The sequence below is a fragment of the Grammomys surdaster genome, unplaced genomic scaffold (assembly GCF_004785775.1).
Source record: "Grammomys surdaster isolate TR1022 unplaced genomic scaffold, NIH_TR_1.0 271, whole genome shotgun sequence".
Taxonomy (NCBI): Eukaryota; Metazoa; Chordata; class Mammalia; order Rodentia; family Muridae; genus Grammomys; species Grammomys surdaster.
The window spans coordinates 10601333-10620041 of NW_021604712.1; the positions used below are offsets into that span (position 1 = coordinate 10601333).

An 18709-nucleotide genomic window follows, 5' to 3' on the forward strand; every position below is an offset into this window, starting at 1 on the left:
GAAGGCCCTGAGAAAAGTTGGAGAGAGAAAGAAAAAGATGAATGCTGGTGCAAGAATTGGTTTTCAATCTCTCCATGGTTGTCAACCCTACTTCCTCCCATCTTGGGACCATTATTTGGGTTATTTTTGTTTATTTCTTCTGGTCCCTGGGTCCCAAATAGGCTGACTAACTCTGTGATACAACAGATAAATAATTTGGTAGCAAAACCTATTCAGATACATTATCATAAGTTAGCTATGGAGGACCACGAGACTCAAGATGAGGTTGTTACTTTATACAGGGTGTTTCCAAAACCCATCTCCACCCAACCTGAAAGAGGGGACTTCCGCCCCTACACCAAGCAGAGAGGGGCTACCCAGAACCCCCTCTGACAGGCAATCTGAATTCTTGCTTAGGCTGCGAGGCTAAGCACTACAAGGGAATATAAATAAAAGATAAAAATATCTATCTGGGTTCCCTGAGGGACAAGCCTGACTGTATAGGGGTTGATGTCAAAAGTATCCCTTCTCCAGGAAAAAGATATCAGGACGGGTATGGCCCTCATGCCTCACTGGACAATGGCAGGGGGACTGGAGCCATTACAAGGTCCCCTTCAATTACTGGAGGTCAGGCCTCTATCCCCGCCTTCGCAAGATTAGAATCACCACAGCCCTTCTATACTTAGAGAAGGGAGGAGATGTCAGGGGCAGCCCTGCTTATACACTGAAGGCCTAAAATCAGCCATAGGCCTAAAATCAGCAATAGGCCTGTCATACATGTATACTAACACCAAGTCTTGGGTCTCTGTAGAAAAACATTGAAACGGATGGCTGTAAGCCATTGTAAACAGGCAGCTTTTGAGGAAATTTACCAGCCAGTGTAGTCATAGACCTTGCAAATAGGTAGCACTGTGTCCCATGGATGGTGCAGGGACTTCATCTGTCCTTAGTGAGACTCAGCCGATACTGTGATCTACACTAGGGAGGGAGGTATCCTCAGTTCTACGGAAGGGAGGTAGAGAGACAGGGACAGGTCTTGTCTTCTGAGTCTGACTCCCACTTTCAGAAGCTGCTGCCCTATGACCCTTGCCAGTTACCCAGGTGACCAGACCAGCTTTCTGGACCAGGCTTGAGCTCATGTTTTCATGCATCCTGGCAGGACTGTTACTCCTCACTAATCTGAGACCAGTGGAGGGCGCAGACCTTTTGTATGAAGTGTGCTTGCTCTTCCTTTGCCAAACTCTGGTGACAACCCTTAGCTGACACCAGCAGAGGGCGACTGAGGGCAAGCAACTACAAATGCTTAAGAGACAGCTGAACCTTTGTCCCCAGAGGGCAGCCTGCCCCTGCTTGATATACCTCTGACTCACCCATCTCCTGCCCCCTGTGTGTGCAGTTGAAAGGGGTGTGAGATACTGTTCTTCCTTCCCTGCCAGAAGCAGCCTTTGTTTGCAGCTTAGTTAGTGAGCCTGTTGTCCTGTCCAGAGAGTCCTTGTGCTCTCTGTATGGCCCTGGGGTGTGCAGTTGGACCTGTGGCTTCTTGTCTGCTCTGTGGACTGGGAAGTACTGGGCTCTCACGGAGCTGTATCTGGTATCACACATCTCTGCTATGCTACCTGGGTGGGACAATAAATCCTGCCTGTAAGGAGTGGGCAGAGGCTGCCAGCACACCAGCCTAGTCTGTTAGTTTCCTCAGCTCCAAACCTTTCCAGTTCTGCCCCAGGGCATAGTTGTAGGGCTGGAGCACAGTGCCAAATCGGTAGAATTCTGTGTAGCTGGGAAGCCCCAGGTGCAGCTGCTTTGTCTGACTCACCAGCCCTGTGTGACAGCAGGGTCCCGGCCATCAGCCGTTTACAGTTCCATGAGACCAACCTCATTATCCCATTTTATGAGAAAGGACATTTTAAGCAATGTCAAATGACTTTCCTCAAATCAGTATCCTGACTGTGAGGACTTGTGATGTCACAAAACATGGCTCACTGGCCAGAGGGTGAGGCTGATACCAGTCCACAGGAGAGCAGAAACTCATCAGGAAGAACTGTGGTGTGCACTGGGAAGGGAAGGTGTGGCCCTGAAGGAGGAGAAGCAGGCCCAAAAGGTAGAGGAACAGGAGCGAGTAGAGGTCTCTAACATCGGAAGGGATCAACAGGTCAGAGGACAGAGCCTTCCAGACTGAGGCAAGAGCAGGCACAAAGGTCCTGGGGTCACAGAGAGAGAACCAATTCAGAAGGACCAAAGGATGCCCAGATGTCCTGATGCAAGGAATGAGCCAGCAGTTGGAATAAGTCAACATGTAGAGAAAACACTGGCCAGATGTGAGAACTCTGGAGCCATTCCGGAGACTGTCATTTCAGGCTACCAGCCAGGGACATGGCCCGACGGTACCACTTTCTCTAGAGAAACAACAGAGAGGAAGAACAGAGCTGCTAAGTGGGTCAGGCCACTGAAGTGGTCCAAGCAACAAGAAACGGTACAGACCAGGAAGACGATTGGGGATTGAGATATGTAGTCAAAATTTGCACTGAATGTGAGGTGAGGTTGGGAGGGATTGCTAAAAGGGTCCATGGCAGATGAGCATCTATCTACTATGACAGTCCCGTGGGAAAGGACTGGCTTTTGCAGTGAGGATTTTGGACCGGTTTAGCTGCAGGAGCCAGGGCACCTTCCAAGTACAGCTCTGGAGACTGCTCAGGTTAGACAAAAGGTTAAGAATGAGCTTTGAGTGGTACCAACTGAAGCTATAGCATGGGTGTGTCACTGTGGGGAGGACATGGGGAAAGGGGGTGGAAGGAGGCCCCAGGAGCTAGCTTTTGCCAGGCATAATGACAAGAAGGGGCTTGGAGAGAGACACAAGGCCATCTGTACCAGGATGGCAGGAGGCCATCTACAAGGGGCCCCCATGTACTGGGCATCCTGACAAGGCAGCCAGCGGTGACCTTGGAGCCGTTTCAAGGAATAGCAGGTGGGAGCCAGCCCATGGGGTGAGGAGTGTGGGCAGGGACAGACTGTGAGCCGTTACTCAATTCTGGCTCTAAGGAGAAAAGGAGAATTGCAAGTGTGCAGAGATATGAGACAGACAGATGGATACACTGGGAGGGAGGGAGAGAGGGAGGGAGGGAGAGAGGGAGGGAGGGAGAGAGGGAGGGAGGGAGGGAGGGAGGGAGAGAGGGAGGGAGGAGAGGCCTCAGATCTTGTGAGGACTACGGTACACAGGGACAGCCATCTGTCTCCACAGCCTCAGAAAGGCTACACATCTGTCATGTTATTCTGAGGGGTGCTCTTAAGTCCACACATCAGGGTAGTCACCCAGGTCAATGAAAAGCCAACCCATGGGAAGGAGCCCCTAAGTGTGGAAGGAATAGCTTCCATGTACCTCCAAGGCCTATGGTGCTTTCCTCTTCACTTCAGCCCATTCCAGAGCAAGGCTTGGCTCTGCAGCAGCTCCATCCTCCAAGAAGCCCCCTGAACAGAGTGGTCTGTCCTCCTAACAGAATGTGCTACCTACAGATCCAAGCCTGAGATAGGCAGGACTGTCGTGGACACGGACAAGTCACAGTGATACGCTGTGGTATTTTAGAACGCCATGAGTGGCTGCAGGAGGAGGAGCCATGGCAGGGGAGAAAAGGTCAGAGTCAAGTACAGTCCAGCTCTGCCAAGGACACCCTAGGTATTCACTTGTATCTGGGTAAGTGACATCCAAGAAAAAAAAAAACGATAATAAACTAAAAATAAAACCTGGAAAAACAGGAAGGGGCATCTTTCTGTGGCACTATTTGTGAATGCAAAGCTCTGGGAGCTCTCCAAGGCACAGCTACCCTACCCTGGGGTCCTATGGAGCAGCTTGGAAGGCGACTAGCACCATGCAGAACCTGAGCATGTGGCTAGGACTGGTGTTCAGGAAAAAGGCATGGTAGAGAGAGGAAATATAAATTCACCTCCTCTCACTGAAAGAGGGGGAGACAGGCTCACAATGAAGATACATGCAGCATTAACCATTGCATAAACCAAGTCTGTAAAGAAACATCACATAACTCCCATAAAACCCTACATAAAACTTAAAATAAAAACGATGTTTCTATTTCATGTGTCCATTTAAAGGTTTATACAAAGCATAGTATATCTGAAGAAAACTATATGAAACATTGTATACGGCTGTCTATATGGGGAGGCTTCTACAGAGAAGGTAGGGGGTAACCAGGCAAGACTGAACGCTTTTACGCATGCCCTGTGTTATGTGTTTATCTCAGACCCATGCAAGAACTTTCCATAGCCATACTGACAAAAGCTTGGTGTTTTTTGAAATATCTTTTCAAAAAAAGATTTATTTATTCATTTGTTTGTTTGTTTGTTTGTTTAATATATACACAAGTGCTCTACCTCCATGTAGACCTGCATTTGACAAGAGGGCACCAGATCCCTTACAGATGGTAGTGAGTCACTATGTTGCTGCTGGAAATTGAACTCAGGACTCCTGGAAGAGCAGTCAGTGCTCTTAACCACTGAGCCATCTCGCCAGCCCCCAAAGCTTGTTTCTAAGAATTCAAAGAAAAATGAAATAAATGAATCTAAATACTCATTTGTGATATGAGCAAAAAATCTAAACATGATTCCCAAGCATTACAAAAAGCTGCCACAGGCACAGTATGCATCTGGGATAGGATGTTACGGGAAGGGAGGCACTGTAGGTCCCAGAGCCTCTCCAGGGACGGAGATGGTTCCTTCCTCCACTTGAGGCCCCTTGGTGGTCCATCCCTGCTAGGCTCTGCTAGAAAGACAAGAGTGAAAGCCAGGAAATCCTAACTGAGCCTGTGTCCTTGGCAACACTGATACTGTCGTCTCTGGAGCTGGAGCATGATTAGCAGAGTTAAGACAAATGCATAATCACAATCACACTGAGAATCAGAACCTGGAACGCAGGAACAAGAGAGCTCAAATGCAAGAACCTCGAAGCCCTGGGAAAAATATCAGTATGAATCCTTCTGCAGTTCAACTTTGAAAATATAGAACACTATTGTTTATTGAGTATAACTGCATAAAAATTATCCCCGAATTTAGTAGCTTAAAACATCAAACACTTATCATCTTGGGAATCCAGCTATGGCTCAGCTGGGGCCTCTGGCTCAGAATCTCCATGGTGGCTGTAGTCAAGGTAATTGGGAAGCCTGCTACAATCTTAAGGGCTGAACAAGAAAGACCAATTCCAAGTTCCCTGCCAGGGCTGTTGGCAGAGACTTAGGCCCCTTGCCTGCTGGCCTCTCTGGAGGGCAACTGAGGACCACAACACAGCAGCTTGTCTCCCTTACAGAACAAGCCAGAGGGACAGAAGCACAAACCACTATGTCTATAACCTAATTTTGGAAGCAACATCCTGTTCACCACTTTTACCAGATCATGGTCAGGGAGCAGGGCATGCCTGGCAGTAAGTATAAGAAGATGGCATTGCTGTGAGCCCTGTGCCACATACCTCGTGTGCTCACTTCCTAAGCTCTGCAGCAAGGGGCCTCAACCTCACCCAGATATAGTCTCTAAGCAGCACTTTACCTTGCTCCATGATAAAAGAACTACACGATTCCATTCCTAGGACGAAATAAATAAATTATGTCAGAATATTGGAACATACTAAGGCCATCATGATAAGACTGAGGAACTAACCTCCAGAGGCCAGATGGTTAGAGATATGGAGGCCATCTGTAAGCAAGTTGTCTTCAAGGCCACCTGATCAGGCTGTGACCCAAGGATGCCCAGTGACGGTCCCTAAGCCCACTGCTTACTTTTACAGGTTGGTAGGGAAACCCATTCTATTAAACGTTGTTAAAGAGAAGGACTCACGACTTTGCCAGCTTTTCTTGTGTGCACAATAATCAGGATAACCAATTGTCTGACATGGGAAAGTTTGTCTATACAGGAGTTCAGAGAGTCAACAGCAGGGAAAAGATGCTATCAGAATAACCAGTGAATGGATCTAGACAATGATCATTTACTGCCACTAAAATCATCAAAAGAGAGACAACCAGATACTGTGAGACTCCTAATAAAAGATGTAATGATATTTATGAAGTTCTGCCCAGACAATCAAACTGATTATGACTGTCCCATATCTAAACCCTGACCATTTTCCTGGATGTGGACAGAGGACCATGCAGACAACAACATCAGGAACAACCAACCTAGGCCAGGGTGCAAAAACTGCCACCAGGTGTAGGATACAGAGACTTACACGGTGCATCAACAAGATTGTGAAAAAGAAAACAGTCATGGTCAGCTTTAATTGCCAACATGATGCAGTCCTCTGTACCAGTCTTCCTTGAGGAGCTGTCTAGATCAGATGTGGGCATGTCTGTGGGGACTTGTCCTTATTGCTAATTGAAGGAGCAGAACCCAGCTCATTATGGGTGGTACTTTCCCTAACACTGGTGCTGGGTTATATAAGAAAGCTGGGTAAGCACTTTGAGCAAGCCAACAAGCAGCACTTTCTTACAACCAGGTTTCTGGCTCAAGCTCCTGCTTGAATTCCTGCTCTGACTTCCCTCAATGATGAACTATCACTGGCAAATGTAAACCTCTCTCTCCAAAGTCGGTTTTGGTCATAGTGTTTTCCTCACAGCTACAGAAAGAAAATTAGAGGGAAAAAAGATTAGTGCAGGATCTATAAGAGACAGAAGGGGATTATAAAATACATCAGCCAGGCTCAGTAGGGGAGCTTGTTTAGACCTCTATTCAGAGGGACACTGTGCATGGGCAAATGCAAACACTAGCTGGTCCCAGATGACACATAAAAAAGACTGCTAGCTTTATTTTGGTTTGGCAATGGCATTCAAATTATTTTTAATAGAGTTCCTATATTTTAAAGATACATAATTGAAATACTTAAAGGAAAAATGGGATTGCTTCAGAGATCAGGGAAGAAGGGGGCTAGAGGTTAAACACCAGAGGTCGTAAAGAGGTGGTGACCGTGAGTCTGAAGCCGGTGACGATGCAGGGTGATGGGTATGGTTCTGCTTCTAATTTCTGTATGTGTAAAAATTTTAGGATAACAAAGTAAATGGATGGTCTCTCAAAGGGAGCTGCTTTTTGGTTGTTGTCTTTTGTTTTTCGTAACCAGTGGCATATCCCGTTATTACACAACACTGTTCCTTATTTTCTACCCAATTCCTCGAGACAAGAAGAAAAAGTGACAGGAAACAGGAAAGGAGGATGGAAAACATTCTCATTTGCAGATGGTAAGATTCTATGTCAGGAAGAAGCCAAGAAAACAAATACAAATGTATTTTGAGCTTGAAAAAAAAACCCTAAGAAAATTGACCGAACCAATGGTCTAGAATTTAATATAAAAAAATCAATATGTTTCTTTGTACTTACAAACAAGTCAGAAAAATGGAATGAAGCAAAAGATAACATTTATCAAAACAATAAGTGGGATAAAATACCAAACAATAAACAAAAGGGATATGTGTCAGAGTTACGAACAAGCTTTAACAACAAATGTTTGACCTCATGGGGCCAGAAAGCCTCTTTGGGCTGGGGGATGTCTATTCTGTAGGACTGATGCTCTCCTTCTAACTAGATAAATTTAATGCATGCCAAATAAAGATACCAGGAGAAATTTTTGTGTGTATAACTAGACAAGCTGACTACACACACACACACACACACACACACACACACACACACACAGTCACACAAAGTCTCCAGGGAAGATATGAAAAGAATGATGGGAGTAGGGACAGGAACACACTACATCATGCTGTAAAATGTCTGTAAATCCTATGTGTAAATCAGCCACAGTTGGAACCCAGTGGACTATCCTCATATAGACTCAGAACCAGGAAAACACAGCAAAGGCACCAGTGAGATTCTGCCGCCACTAGTCAACTGCTTGGGTCCATGGTGCTCAGAGTGTGACTAACCTCTGTCTGTACCCACATGGCAAACAAATGCAGATGTATCAAGTTTAATTTTTTAAACCATAGAAGTTCTAGATGAAAACTTTAAAAAGCAATCTGAACAAGGTAATGATTATGCAGACTTTAAAGACTGAAAAAGATTTATTGTTTGAAACCATAAAAATGTTGGCAAAGTAATATATACAAATGTGTGTGTGTGTGTGTGTGTGTGTGTGGTGGAGTAAGGGTTGGGATGTGTTGGGGTGGGGTATGTGGTGTGTGTGTGTGTTGTGTGTTGTATGTGTTGTGTGTGTGTGTGTGTGTGTGTGCCTGTGTCAGAAAAAACCAAAGCTGAGTATAGCTGTTCTCACCTGTGACCTTAGCCCTGAACTGACTGAGGCAGAGGGCTTACCAGTTCAAGGCTAGGCTGTGGTACAGGGTGAAATTCTGTCTAAGCAGAGAAAAACCAACAAATGAGGTCACGAAAATATAGATAAGCATAACCTGGGAAAACTTCCCAATGAGCTCACTTCCCTTAAGTAAAAAAGTAGCACAGATCCATGAGAAACATAAAGGCCAAGCCAGGGCAGGCAAGCACTAGTCAAAGTGTAAGAACATTCTGCCCAGGAGAGTGAGCCCTGCGGAACTAGCATAGAGCATGATGACCATTGCCAGCAGATGCAAATCCCAACCTTCAGGTCAGCCAACTGTGGACTGAAATAACCTTTAACTGCATGTGAACTGAACCTGCACAGAAATGTATTCTTGTCCTTTTCCCCTAAACACTACAGCATAATAACCACTCATACAGCATTTACCTGTGTTGTGTGTCATAGAGAGGTCAATCAGGTACAGATGACTATGTACATGTACAGGTTCCAAATGTACAGCACACCATTTGCTATATAGGACTTGAGAATGTGTGGGGTTTGGGTATCTGGCAGGAGCCCTTGGATCTCAAAGGGATGCTTGTAGGTTAGGGATTTGCTAAGACCATGGATCTTAGTATTCTCTCTTCACACAAAAGGGGACTGTGATGGGTGAGGATGTGTTAACTAGCTTAGCTGTAAGAATTATAGCACAGTGTATTTTTATACAAAACATGCCGTACACATTTACAAGCGCACTTTGTATTTTCCAATTATCCTCCAACAAATCTTGGGGGGCTGAGGGGCTAGATCCTATAGAGGGATGGGCAAAGGGCAAGTGTTTTTTAAGTGGTTTTTGGGGTATGTAGATGTGTATGTGTGTGTGTGTGTGTGATGTCTATACACTCATATGTGCATATGGAGGCCAAAGGTCAATGCCAAGTGTCTTTATGTTGCATCTCAGGCCCTTGAGCTTGTACAGTAAGCAGCTGGCCACTGAGACTTTGCCTCAGCCCCACAAATGCTATGTTAACAATTTGGATCTGAAGTGTCTCCCAGAAGCCCATATGCGTGAAAGGCCAGGGCCCCAGCTGATGGCTTTATTGTGAATTAATAGAACCTTTAAAAAGGAGGCACAGTTGGAAGAAATTAGGCTATTGGCATGTGACTTTGAAGAGGACTTGGGACCTAGACTCTTTCTCTCTTTCTTCATCTTAGCTGCCATGAGATAGAATCTTGTCACCTGCTCCCTGTCATGGTGTTCTGTCTCACCACAGTCCTCCAAACAACAGAGCCAACCAGCCACAGACTGAAATGTGTGAAACCATGAGCTTAATGAATCCTTCCTCCTTTCAGTAAATCTTAATTACTCTGTCACAATAACAGTGTTCAGGAAAGGCTTAGGAAAAGAGACATGAGCCGGGCATGGTAATTTGTACCTTAATCCCAGCATTTGAGACACAGAAGCAGGAGGATCATGACATTGAAGTCAACAGGGGCCACAAAGAGAGACTCTATGGAAGAAACAAACCCATAAGGGAGGGAAGGAGGGAGACACAGATGGCTTAGCTTAGCTTATGAACTTACGACATAGTATTGGACTTCACTTCTGATGAACGATATGCATCTGAAATCAATGGAATGCCACTGTATACCTAGTGCCTGGGGTAAGGTTAGCTGGATAAAACAGTCTGCTGAGCCAGCACTTTTATCAACAGCTGTCAGAGCTGGTATAGTTTGGATATGAAGTGTCTCACGGAAGCCTTGGTCCCTAGAGAGTGATCCAGTCACTCTCTGATTGGGGTGACTGGATCATGGGGTCTATTACCCAATCAATGGGTCAATTCACTAATGAGTTTATAATCAGATGACATCACTGGGAAATAAAGAAAGCTCTTGGAAGTGGGGTCTGGTTAAAGAAAGTAGGTCAGTTGGAGACACATTCCTAGAGGCTGTATCTTGTATCTCTCTGTTTTTCTCCTGTCTGCCATTCAGTGAGCTCTTTCACCCTGCCACATGCAGGACCACCACAAGCCCTCTGTATTGGAGCTGGGCAAGCATGATCTGAAATAGTAACACAAATTAAATGTCTCCTCCCTTAAGTTGTTTACTTGGGTATTTGGTCACAGCCCCATAAAAACTATCAGCACAATGAGCAAGGGCTGTGTCTATTGTCCCCTCCAGCAAGGCTGTGTCCATCAAAGTCAGCATGCTCTAAAGTTGACATAAGCTGGTAACCCTTTATGCAGGACATACTCCTATAGAACAACACACATACCAACACAGGTCTGTTCACTGCTGCCAGAAACCTCCTAATAGTTGGTTTGTAATGGACTGGTTAATACATCACTGTCCATCCATGGTTCATGCCCTGGATGAACCCTTAAACAGTCAGCTGGATCTGGACACTCTCCAGCATTGACCAAGAAAAGAAAGAGCAAGGTGAAGGCCCTGCGTGGCCAGTGCAGTATCTATTTGAAGGGAAAGTCTGTATATAAGCTGGTATAAGTTCAGGAAGCTGTCAGGAGGGAGTCAAAGGAGATTTAGTAGTAGCTTCCACTGAAGAGAAGACAGACTATGAACTGAGTTTCCTATACTGTACAGGTAAAGAAGGAGGGCATTCCACAGAACTTTCACCTCTGTAGATCTCTGCCTGAACCAAACTCTATATCTTAAAGAAATTTTTAAAGCCCTCTGCTAAGCAATAAAAGTTCCCATTTTAAAACATGTATAATGGCTGTCATTGAGTACTAATGAAAAAATGGTCATGTTTGTAAAAGAGAAAAGCTGTTTGCTTTCCTAACCCCTCCCATGACCCTTGTGGTTGGTTCCACAGAGTCGGTGACTCCTAACCTGTCAACATTGGCCCAGAATCATGTCATCGCTGGAGCCTTGTCCACTCACAAAGAGAACACCTCTACTCAGAAGTCTTCTTTGGACAGGCTTGCCCCAAGTATTAATTTTATGAGGAAGTAAAATCTGGATTAATGCAGTCAGATGTGTCTATGTACGCAGTTCATAATGATCAGTTCATAATGATCAGTTCATAATGATCAGCGTGGTTATAATTACAAGGTGCTCTGGGACATTTAGCTTTTTGGATTTTGCATTAACCCCCTGTGGGAGAGGGGCTTCCAGATCACTTGCCTGGTTTGATGCAAGGAACAGTGAGGGGCGTTTATGTATGTGTCTTGCCCTCATTAACTGCATCACAGATGACACCGAGGGCTGGATTGATGCAGTGAGATATGTCTATGTCATTATGATGTACGTCTCATCAGCGTGGTTATAATTACACCCGAATGCAGGCTGTTCCTTTTCACACATATGTGGGGAGGTCAGAAGTCAACATTGGGCATGTTCCATGATTGCATTCCTCCTTATTTGAACACGAGACCCAGAGCTCATCAATTTGGTTATGCTAGTGGCCAGTGAGTTCCAGGGATCTGCTTGTCTCTAAGCCTTGGCACTACAGACATGCTTCACTGCACCTGACTTTTTCTATGGGTGCTGGGGAGCTAAACTCAGGTCTTCATGCCTACACGGCAGGCACTTTTAACAACTGAGCTACCTCCCCAGCTCCTTTACTCGTGCTTGTTTACAGAAATTCTGTAACGTAAAGGGAGAGACAACCAAGGACGTTTGGGCATTTCCCTTCCTTCTCCCTGTTGGAATAGAAAGCAACGGCTAGAACCATCCAGATAATGAGGTTACAAGGCTGAAGACCAAGAGAAGCAAAGATGCTGATCTGACGGAGTCACTGAACAACCAGAGGCTCCCCTCCAGACCTCTGCACACCACTCACATGCTTCTCTGCTATATAAGCAAATGTCAAGTACGGCCTTGCACCCAAGTCCATTCCAACTCGCAAAGGCATCTAACACCACATCGTTCTCGTAAGTTCATTCGTTACTGTCTAGGTTTTTCTGTGTTCTCCTCACAATCACTTTTTTGTCATTTTATAGGACTTTCGGTCCATGAAGATTTTGGTGGATATCAATTATCTCCTACGAAGGGATAGGCTTTTGATTACGGTTTCCATATTTTCATGATGATCAGTTAGTTTCTCTCCTAAATTAGGCTTAATTTTTGAGTTGTCCACACTGGTGTGAGCTGTTCACTACCAATTTAGAGCATCTGAACAAGCATGAGAGCTTTAACTCGTTCTGACGAGGTTAGAAAGTCTTAAGTGGTCCAGACATGTACGCCTTCTAGAAAGCTACACGATACAGTCAGATGGAACACATAGACTACTTCCGGAATATACTCTTCCCTCTCTCCTTGTAGCGATGAGACTGGGGGCTGTCTGTGTTAACTATACCCTCTCCAGAGACAGTTTGAAGTTATTTTCAAATGAAGCCAGGATTTATGGATGAGTCCATTTCTTAGATCCATAAAACCCCATAGCCCTGAAGGGTGTGACTGAGTCCTGCTCTCCCTAGCTTCAGTCCAACAAGAGAAATGGGGCAGTGAGATGCCATGTTTTCCATTGATGTTGCCTCCTTCTGATCAGAACCCAGTCATAGACCACCATGGAGTGACAAGGAGGGTGTGGTCTCTTCCTGCCAATCATCAGACCCTGGGAAACTACAGCCAGCCAAGGTGCTGCAATCAGTATGTACCATTCGGGGTTCTAACACAAATCAGCTTGAGACAGTCAGAAAGCCACAAGCAAAAAGCTGGGCCAAACCCATCTGAGCATGTTTGCATTGGGCAACGGGGAATCCAGTCTACTTGGGTTTTAAATATGAGTTCTCACAGTTAAAACCAAGTCTCTTCCAAAGTAAAAGGCATTCAGCTGCTTACGGCAGTCAACAGAGTGAACCAGTTGAAGCTGGTTAAGCGTGGTTCAAACTCATTCTTGAAGGAGAACTTGGAGGCTTCTGTTATTTACCATAAATGTAAAACAGTGTGGGAAAAGTTTAATGCTGTTTCGAAGATCCATTTACTTTGTTCCTATAAATATTCGTAAGAATTAACTATCAGCTTATTGAAAGAATTAATAAAAACTCACATTGTTTATTATAACATATTAGAGGGAAGAAACATTCTCCTGGCTGAGAAAGGGCTTACTTAAGGGGTTATTTGCTCTGAAAAGGACCCTGTGATGACAGCTGATACATGCAGACCACTCTGTGGTAGCTCCCTCAAGCCTCAAGCAGAAGTACCTCACCCCAAACACTGGTCGGAACAAACCAAGTCATCCTGTCTTGGTCTTTATGAAATACGAACATGCACTGCTAATCTTGATAAGGGTAGGAGGGGAAAGTGCAAGAGGGTGTGAAAAGGAACAGCCTGCATTCGGACGTAATTATAACCACGCTGATGAGACGTACATCATAATGACATAGACATATCTCACTGCATCAATCCAGCCCTCAGTGTCATCTGTGATGCAGTTAACGAGGGCAAGACACATACATAAACGCCCCTCACTGTTCCTTGCATCAAACCAGGCAAGTGATCTGGAAGCCCCTTTCCCACAGTGGGCTAGCACAGAATCCAAAGAGCCAAGTGCCCCACAGCACCTCGTTGGGAAACAGTGCTTTCCAAGAAAGCTTCTCAGGAGAAATCCAAGCACAAGAGGACCATTTGCTTTGACATAAAGTGTTCCTGCCTCCTGAATGATAAGATGTGAAGTCACTTACCAGCCACAAAGCTTGGAAACGATGCCACCTTCTTTGTCTGTTGAGAAATAACAAAGAGAATGAACATAATGATTGCAAAAGGCTGACTTATGAGAATCTTCTCAAGATGCATACCATCCCTGGCTGGAAACGTCTAAGCCCATATATGTTTCCAAGAAGTCATATTATCACAGCAAGTGTCTTTTATGGATGCTGACAGGAATTATGAAAGCCTACAAAGCCAGACCTAGCTTAGCATGTCATGGTTAGAAGACATCTAAAGACCAGTCAGTCCAACAGTTCTCAAACCACTGGGCCTGAGAATTTCCTGGGCATGTCTTCAAGACCATAATAAAGGAGATTAGATGCCAGTCCATCAATGATCACAATTATTTCAACAGGGCTAGAACATCTTGTTTCTACTACCCTCAAAGAGGCAAAGTAACTTGCGTAAGCCCTAATTTGAATCACATGACCACATTATTGGTTTAGAACTGTAGCTCTCAATCAGAATGACTTTTGTCCTTAAGGACACATTGGTCAATGTCTGGAGAGATTTTGTTGTCATAACTGAGGTGTAGGGTAGTGGCTGCTGGTATGTGGTGGGTAGGGATGCTCATGAACCACCTACGGAACACAGGGTCGCCTATCAGAAAGTGACTGCTCTAAATGACAATGACTCTGCTTTTGAGAAAACTAGGTCACCCTTGAGTTTCTACTAGATCAAGGAGTACCAGGGATCCCAGTCCAACACTGTAACCAAGGAGCATCAAACATCCTAACGCAATCATCAGGGACCATCTGAGATCCTAGCCCAATACCACAACCAGGAGTACCAGAGATGTCCATTCCATCAATCAGGAAGCACCAAGGATCCCCACACCATGGTTCCCTGAAACATGAGCAGTGTACCAACTGTGCACAGTGCAGCTGTAAGTCCTCAGGATATGCCCTTCCCCTCCTCCCAGGACAGGGCACCCATATTTCTTCCCATGACAGTGATCCCAGGCTGGCTTGATCTGGACTCCTTCTCCCCAGAGGTGCAATGACTATAACACAGCTGGCAACTCCATCATGAGAACTCTGGTCCAGAACTCTTATCTTTGGAAGACAATTACCTCCGGGATGTTGTTATTGTCAGTGGGTCCATTGAGATCGGAGCGCTGCTGCTTCCTCGGCTGCTCCAAGCCATTGCAAACCTGGAAACCAGAGAATTGGTTATGTTTTTATGTAGTAGAAAGATGAACTCAGATATAAGACAAAAAGCTGGATATTCGATGAGATCCAATCTTATAAAATACCTATATGGGGGGACATGTATACAAGTGCCTAACCACTATGCAATCAATATATACACTTTTACATTTCTAAAATGTTTAACTTTTATTGTTTACTATTATTTTTATTTCAATAAAGCACATAATTGATCACTTGAATTATTTCCAATGTACAGTTGAAGAGCATAAAGTATATTAGTGTTGTACAGCCAGCCATCACCACTACCCAATAAGGACATCCTTCATAACACAAAAGTGAAGCCTAGAGAGAGAGACTGCTTGGCAGTCAGGTGTGTGTACTGTTCTCCCAGAGATCCTGAGTCCAGTTCCCAGATACACACACAGCTGCCCTTAACTCCAGCGAATCTCACATCTTCTGGCCTTCATGGGCACTCATAAAGATACTTACAAATAAATAAAAAGGAAGGCATATATTAAAAAAATAACCTGAATCCATGCAACTACAACCCCCTGTTCCCTAGTCCTCTTTGCCATACCACCTCCATCCACTCGATTTTCTAGATCTATGAATTGACCAGTTTAATACCTGGGACATATGGCCCTACATAGTGCTATCTGTTGTCGACTGGCCTATTTCACTTAGCACAATGTCCTCAAAAATACATCCACACTATCAGAAAGTCCCTTTTTGAGTTCCACTGTATGTATGTGACACACTCGTTAATGCACCTATTGAAGGCAGCTTGGGCTGCTTCACCCTTCAACTCTTCCAAGTAATACTGCTGAGAACTTGGATGTGTGAGCATGTCTTTGAGACTTTTTGTTTCCTTGGACCTACACCCACAATTACAACCACTGAATTAGATGCTGAACGCACTTTTGTTTTGTATGATTCTCTATAGTATTTCCCATTGTGGCACACTCCTCTCATATTGTTCAAGAGTTAAACATCATATTGTTAGAATAAATCTAGTTCTTGGGTGAGAATAAATGCAAATGAGTCGATGATCTACGACTACCACAAAAATTGCCATAAAGCATTAAGTCTCTTTTTAAAATATGATCTCAACCCATAACTTACTTACTTACTTTAAACAGTATGATTTAATACTGAAGGTATATTTTCTGTATTTCATTCCTTACACTATGCAGAAAAAAAGAAGCAAGAGCCAAGGTACTGAGGTCAGCAACCAAACCAAATAGTGCTGGTGGGCAGCATCCTAAGTCATGGGACTTCCCGGAAATAACAGTAAGTGGTAACATGATTTCCCAGAAATAACAGTAAGCAGTAATATGATTTCCTGGAAATAGTAGCAAATAGTAGGACACTGACACAATAATCCAGTAGTAGGAAGTCGCATTTATACAGCAGGGGCCCCTCTGCTTTGAGGAAATGAGGGTCTCACTTGCTTCCGAGGCTGCCAATGTTTCTGGCAACTGCCAGACTTGCAAAGTGTGTAGGGAATATGTCAGGGTGTAGCTGTACCTACTGGTTCTACACTGTCACCTGCAGAGGTTCTCAACCTTCCTAAAGCTGTGACCCTTTAATACAGTTAGCTCCTCATGCTGTGGTGACCCCCAACCATAAAATTATTTTTGTTGCTACTTCATAACTGTAATTTTGATTCATACTATAAATATCTGATATGCAGACAGTCTTAGGCAACCCCTGTGAAAGGATCACTTGACCTCCACAGGGGTCACAACCACAGGTTGGGAGCTGCTGGTCACTGCCATATTTTGCTGATAGAGTCCACTCCTCTGATGGGTTTACAGAAGAACCAGGGCACCCTCTGGTGTTTACAGGAATAAACACGGGCCTTCAAGCAGTTAGAATGACTCTTTCCAGTTTTTCTCATCTCTACCATAAGGTTTACTAGGTTTGGAGGTGAGGCAGGTTAAGAACCAGGACCTGATGCTGCTTATTGAGGACAGGCAAGATGAAGAGGGTGTTCCTGCCACATCCTATGAATGTGACAGACATCCCAGACACCCTGCACATGACCTGTCCTCCTACAGTGAGGAAGTACTAGGACACAATTGGCGCCTTGGCAGGTCTAGGATCTAGCAGGTCCATCCATTCCTTCCCTTGGCCCTTTCAGAAAGCTCACTGGTTCAGTCTCTGTTGCTAACAATGTGATACCCTAGACTTGGGCATGTAGTAAAGAAATACATGGTTCAGAGAACTGGAGGCCGAGAGCATGTGTCATTTTTCTGTCAGTCCTGACATGGTGACGTCACAAGGCAAGAGAAAGGGAATGGGACAAGGAATCTCTCTGATTTCTCTTTTCATAAAGCCACCAGGATCTAGTCGTGGGGATCACTACCTGATAAGCTTATCTAACTACCCCCCAAAGACTCCATATAGCTCAAGTGTTGCCAGCCTGCCCACTTCATCTCTTTTCTTTTCCTTCCTTTCCTTTTCTTTTTCCTCCCTCTCTCCTTTCCTCCCTCCCTCCCTCCCTCCCTTCCTCCCTCTCTCCCTGTCTTCCTTTCTTTTCCTTCCCCCCCTCCTTCTCCTCTCTCTATCTCTCTATCTTTCTTTACCAGGCTGGCCTTGAATTCAGGGATCTATCTGCCTCTGCCTCCCAAGTTCTGAGATTAAAGGGATGCACCACCACTCCCTGGTCTGCTTCTTAATACTTCTTAATACTTTAAATGAGGTCTAAATGTGAATATAAATATATATATATTTATTCACACATGCACACACTGTTTCAAAGTAAACCCAAACCATAGCTGTGCTTATCCTTGACCCTAGGCCTGGCGAGACCACACAGGTAAGTCTCAACCTTGTCTTTCTGTCTTGGTGCACCAGACAGACCACACAGGTGAGCCCTGGCCTTGTCCTCCTGTCCTGATTGACCAGCCAGACCACACTGGTGAGCTCCAGCCTTGTCTTTCTGTCCTGGTGCATTCCAGGGCCAGCCTCCAGCTTGCCAACACTGCTGGAAAGTTTCTTCACTTCCCAAATGCCCTTCAGGAATAGAGCCTACTCTTCTCACCACAGTAGGCTGCAATCACTCTGGAAGTCCACCCCAAACAATTCCATGCCAGCCAAGCTGAGTTTGTGAACAGTGCTAGCTTCTGTAGGGCTGATAATGACTGGGGGACAGGGCTCTGAAAGGAGCCAAAGGAGCCAAGTTTTCATCCCTGTGGAGTGCCTTATCTCATGGCCAAGATTAACCAGGAGAAAGATCCCAAACAAGCCACTGGGATGTCACTTCAACTATGGATAAGATCTCGCTAAGGGAAAGTCTGGCTGTGGGTATCCTGATGCCTCCCCATGAACGAGTGTGAGATGTCACCTCAGACATCTCTCTAAGGGAAAGACTAGCTGTGGAAATCCCAGACCCTCGATATTGAGTACACCTTGCTGACTCTAGGTGTATCCAGAGTGTGACTCACCTGGAAGATCCCAGCACATAAGCTCCCACTGGAACTGCCTTTGTTGGAGGCCTACCCTGCTTCCTGCTGCTGATCAGGTCTACTCATCCCCAAGAAGCCCTCGAGAAAGCAACTACCAAGCAACAAACAGAGCCTTCCATGTGTGCTATAGCTGTGATGGTACCTAAACTTCAGATAGGAAGAGAGGTCTTTATACAAGACACGGG

At 45.1% G+C, this 18709-nt stretch overlaps 1 protein-coding gene across 1 annotated transcript in view; it reads right to left on the bottom strand.

Moving 5' to 3' along the window:
- Apba2 (amyloid beta precursor protein binding family A member 2) overlaps positions 1-18709 on the bottom strand; it is a 182296-nt gene that overhangs the window by 22921 nt on the left and 140666 nt on the right. Inside the window, exons 4-5 of the mRNA XM_028776671.1 lie at positions 14976-15056; positions 13879-13915 (exon numbers count right to left, since the gene is read on the bottom strand). Of these exons, the coding sequence (XP_028632504.1) occupies positions 13879-13915; positions 14976-15056 (118 nt within the window). The remainder of the gene's footprint in view (positions 1-13878; positions 13916-14975; positions 15057-18709) is intronic.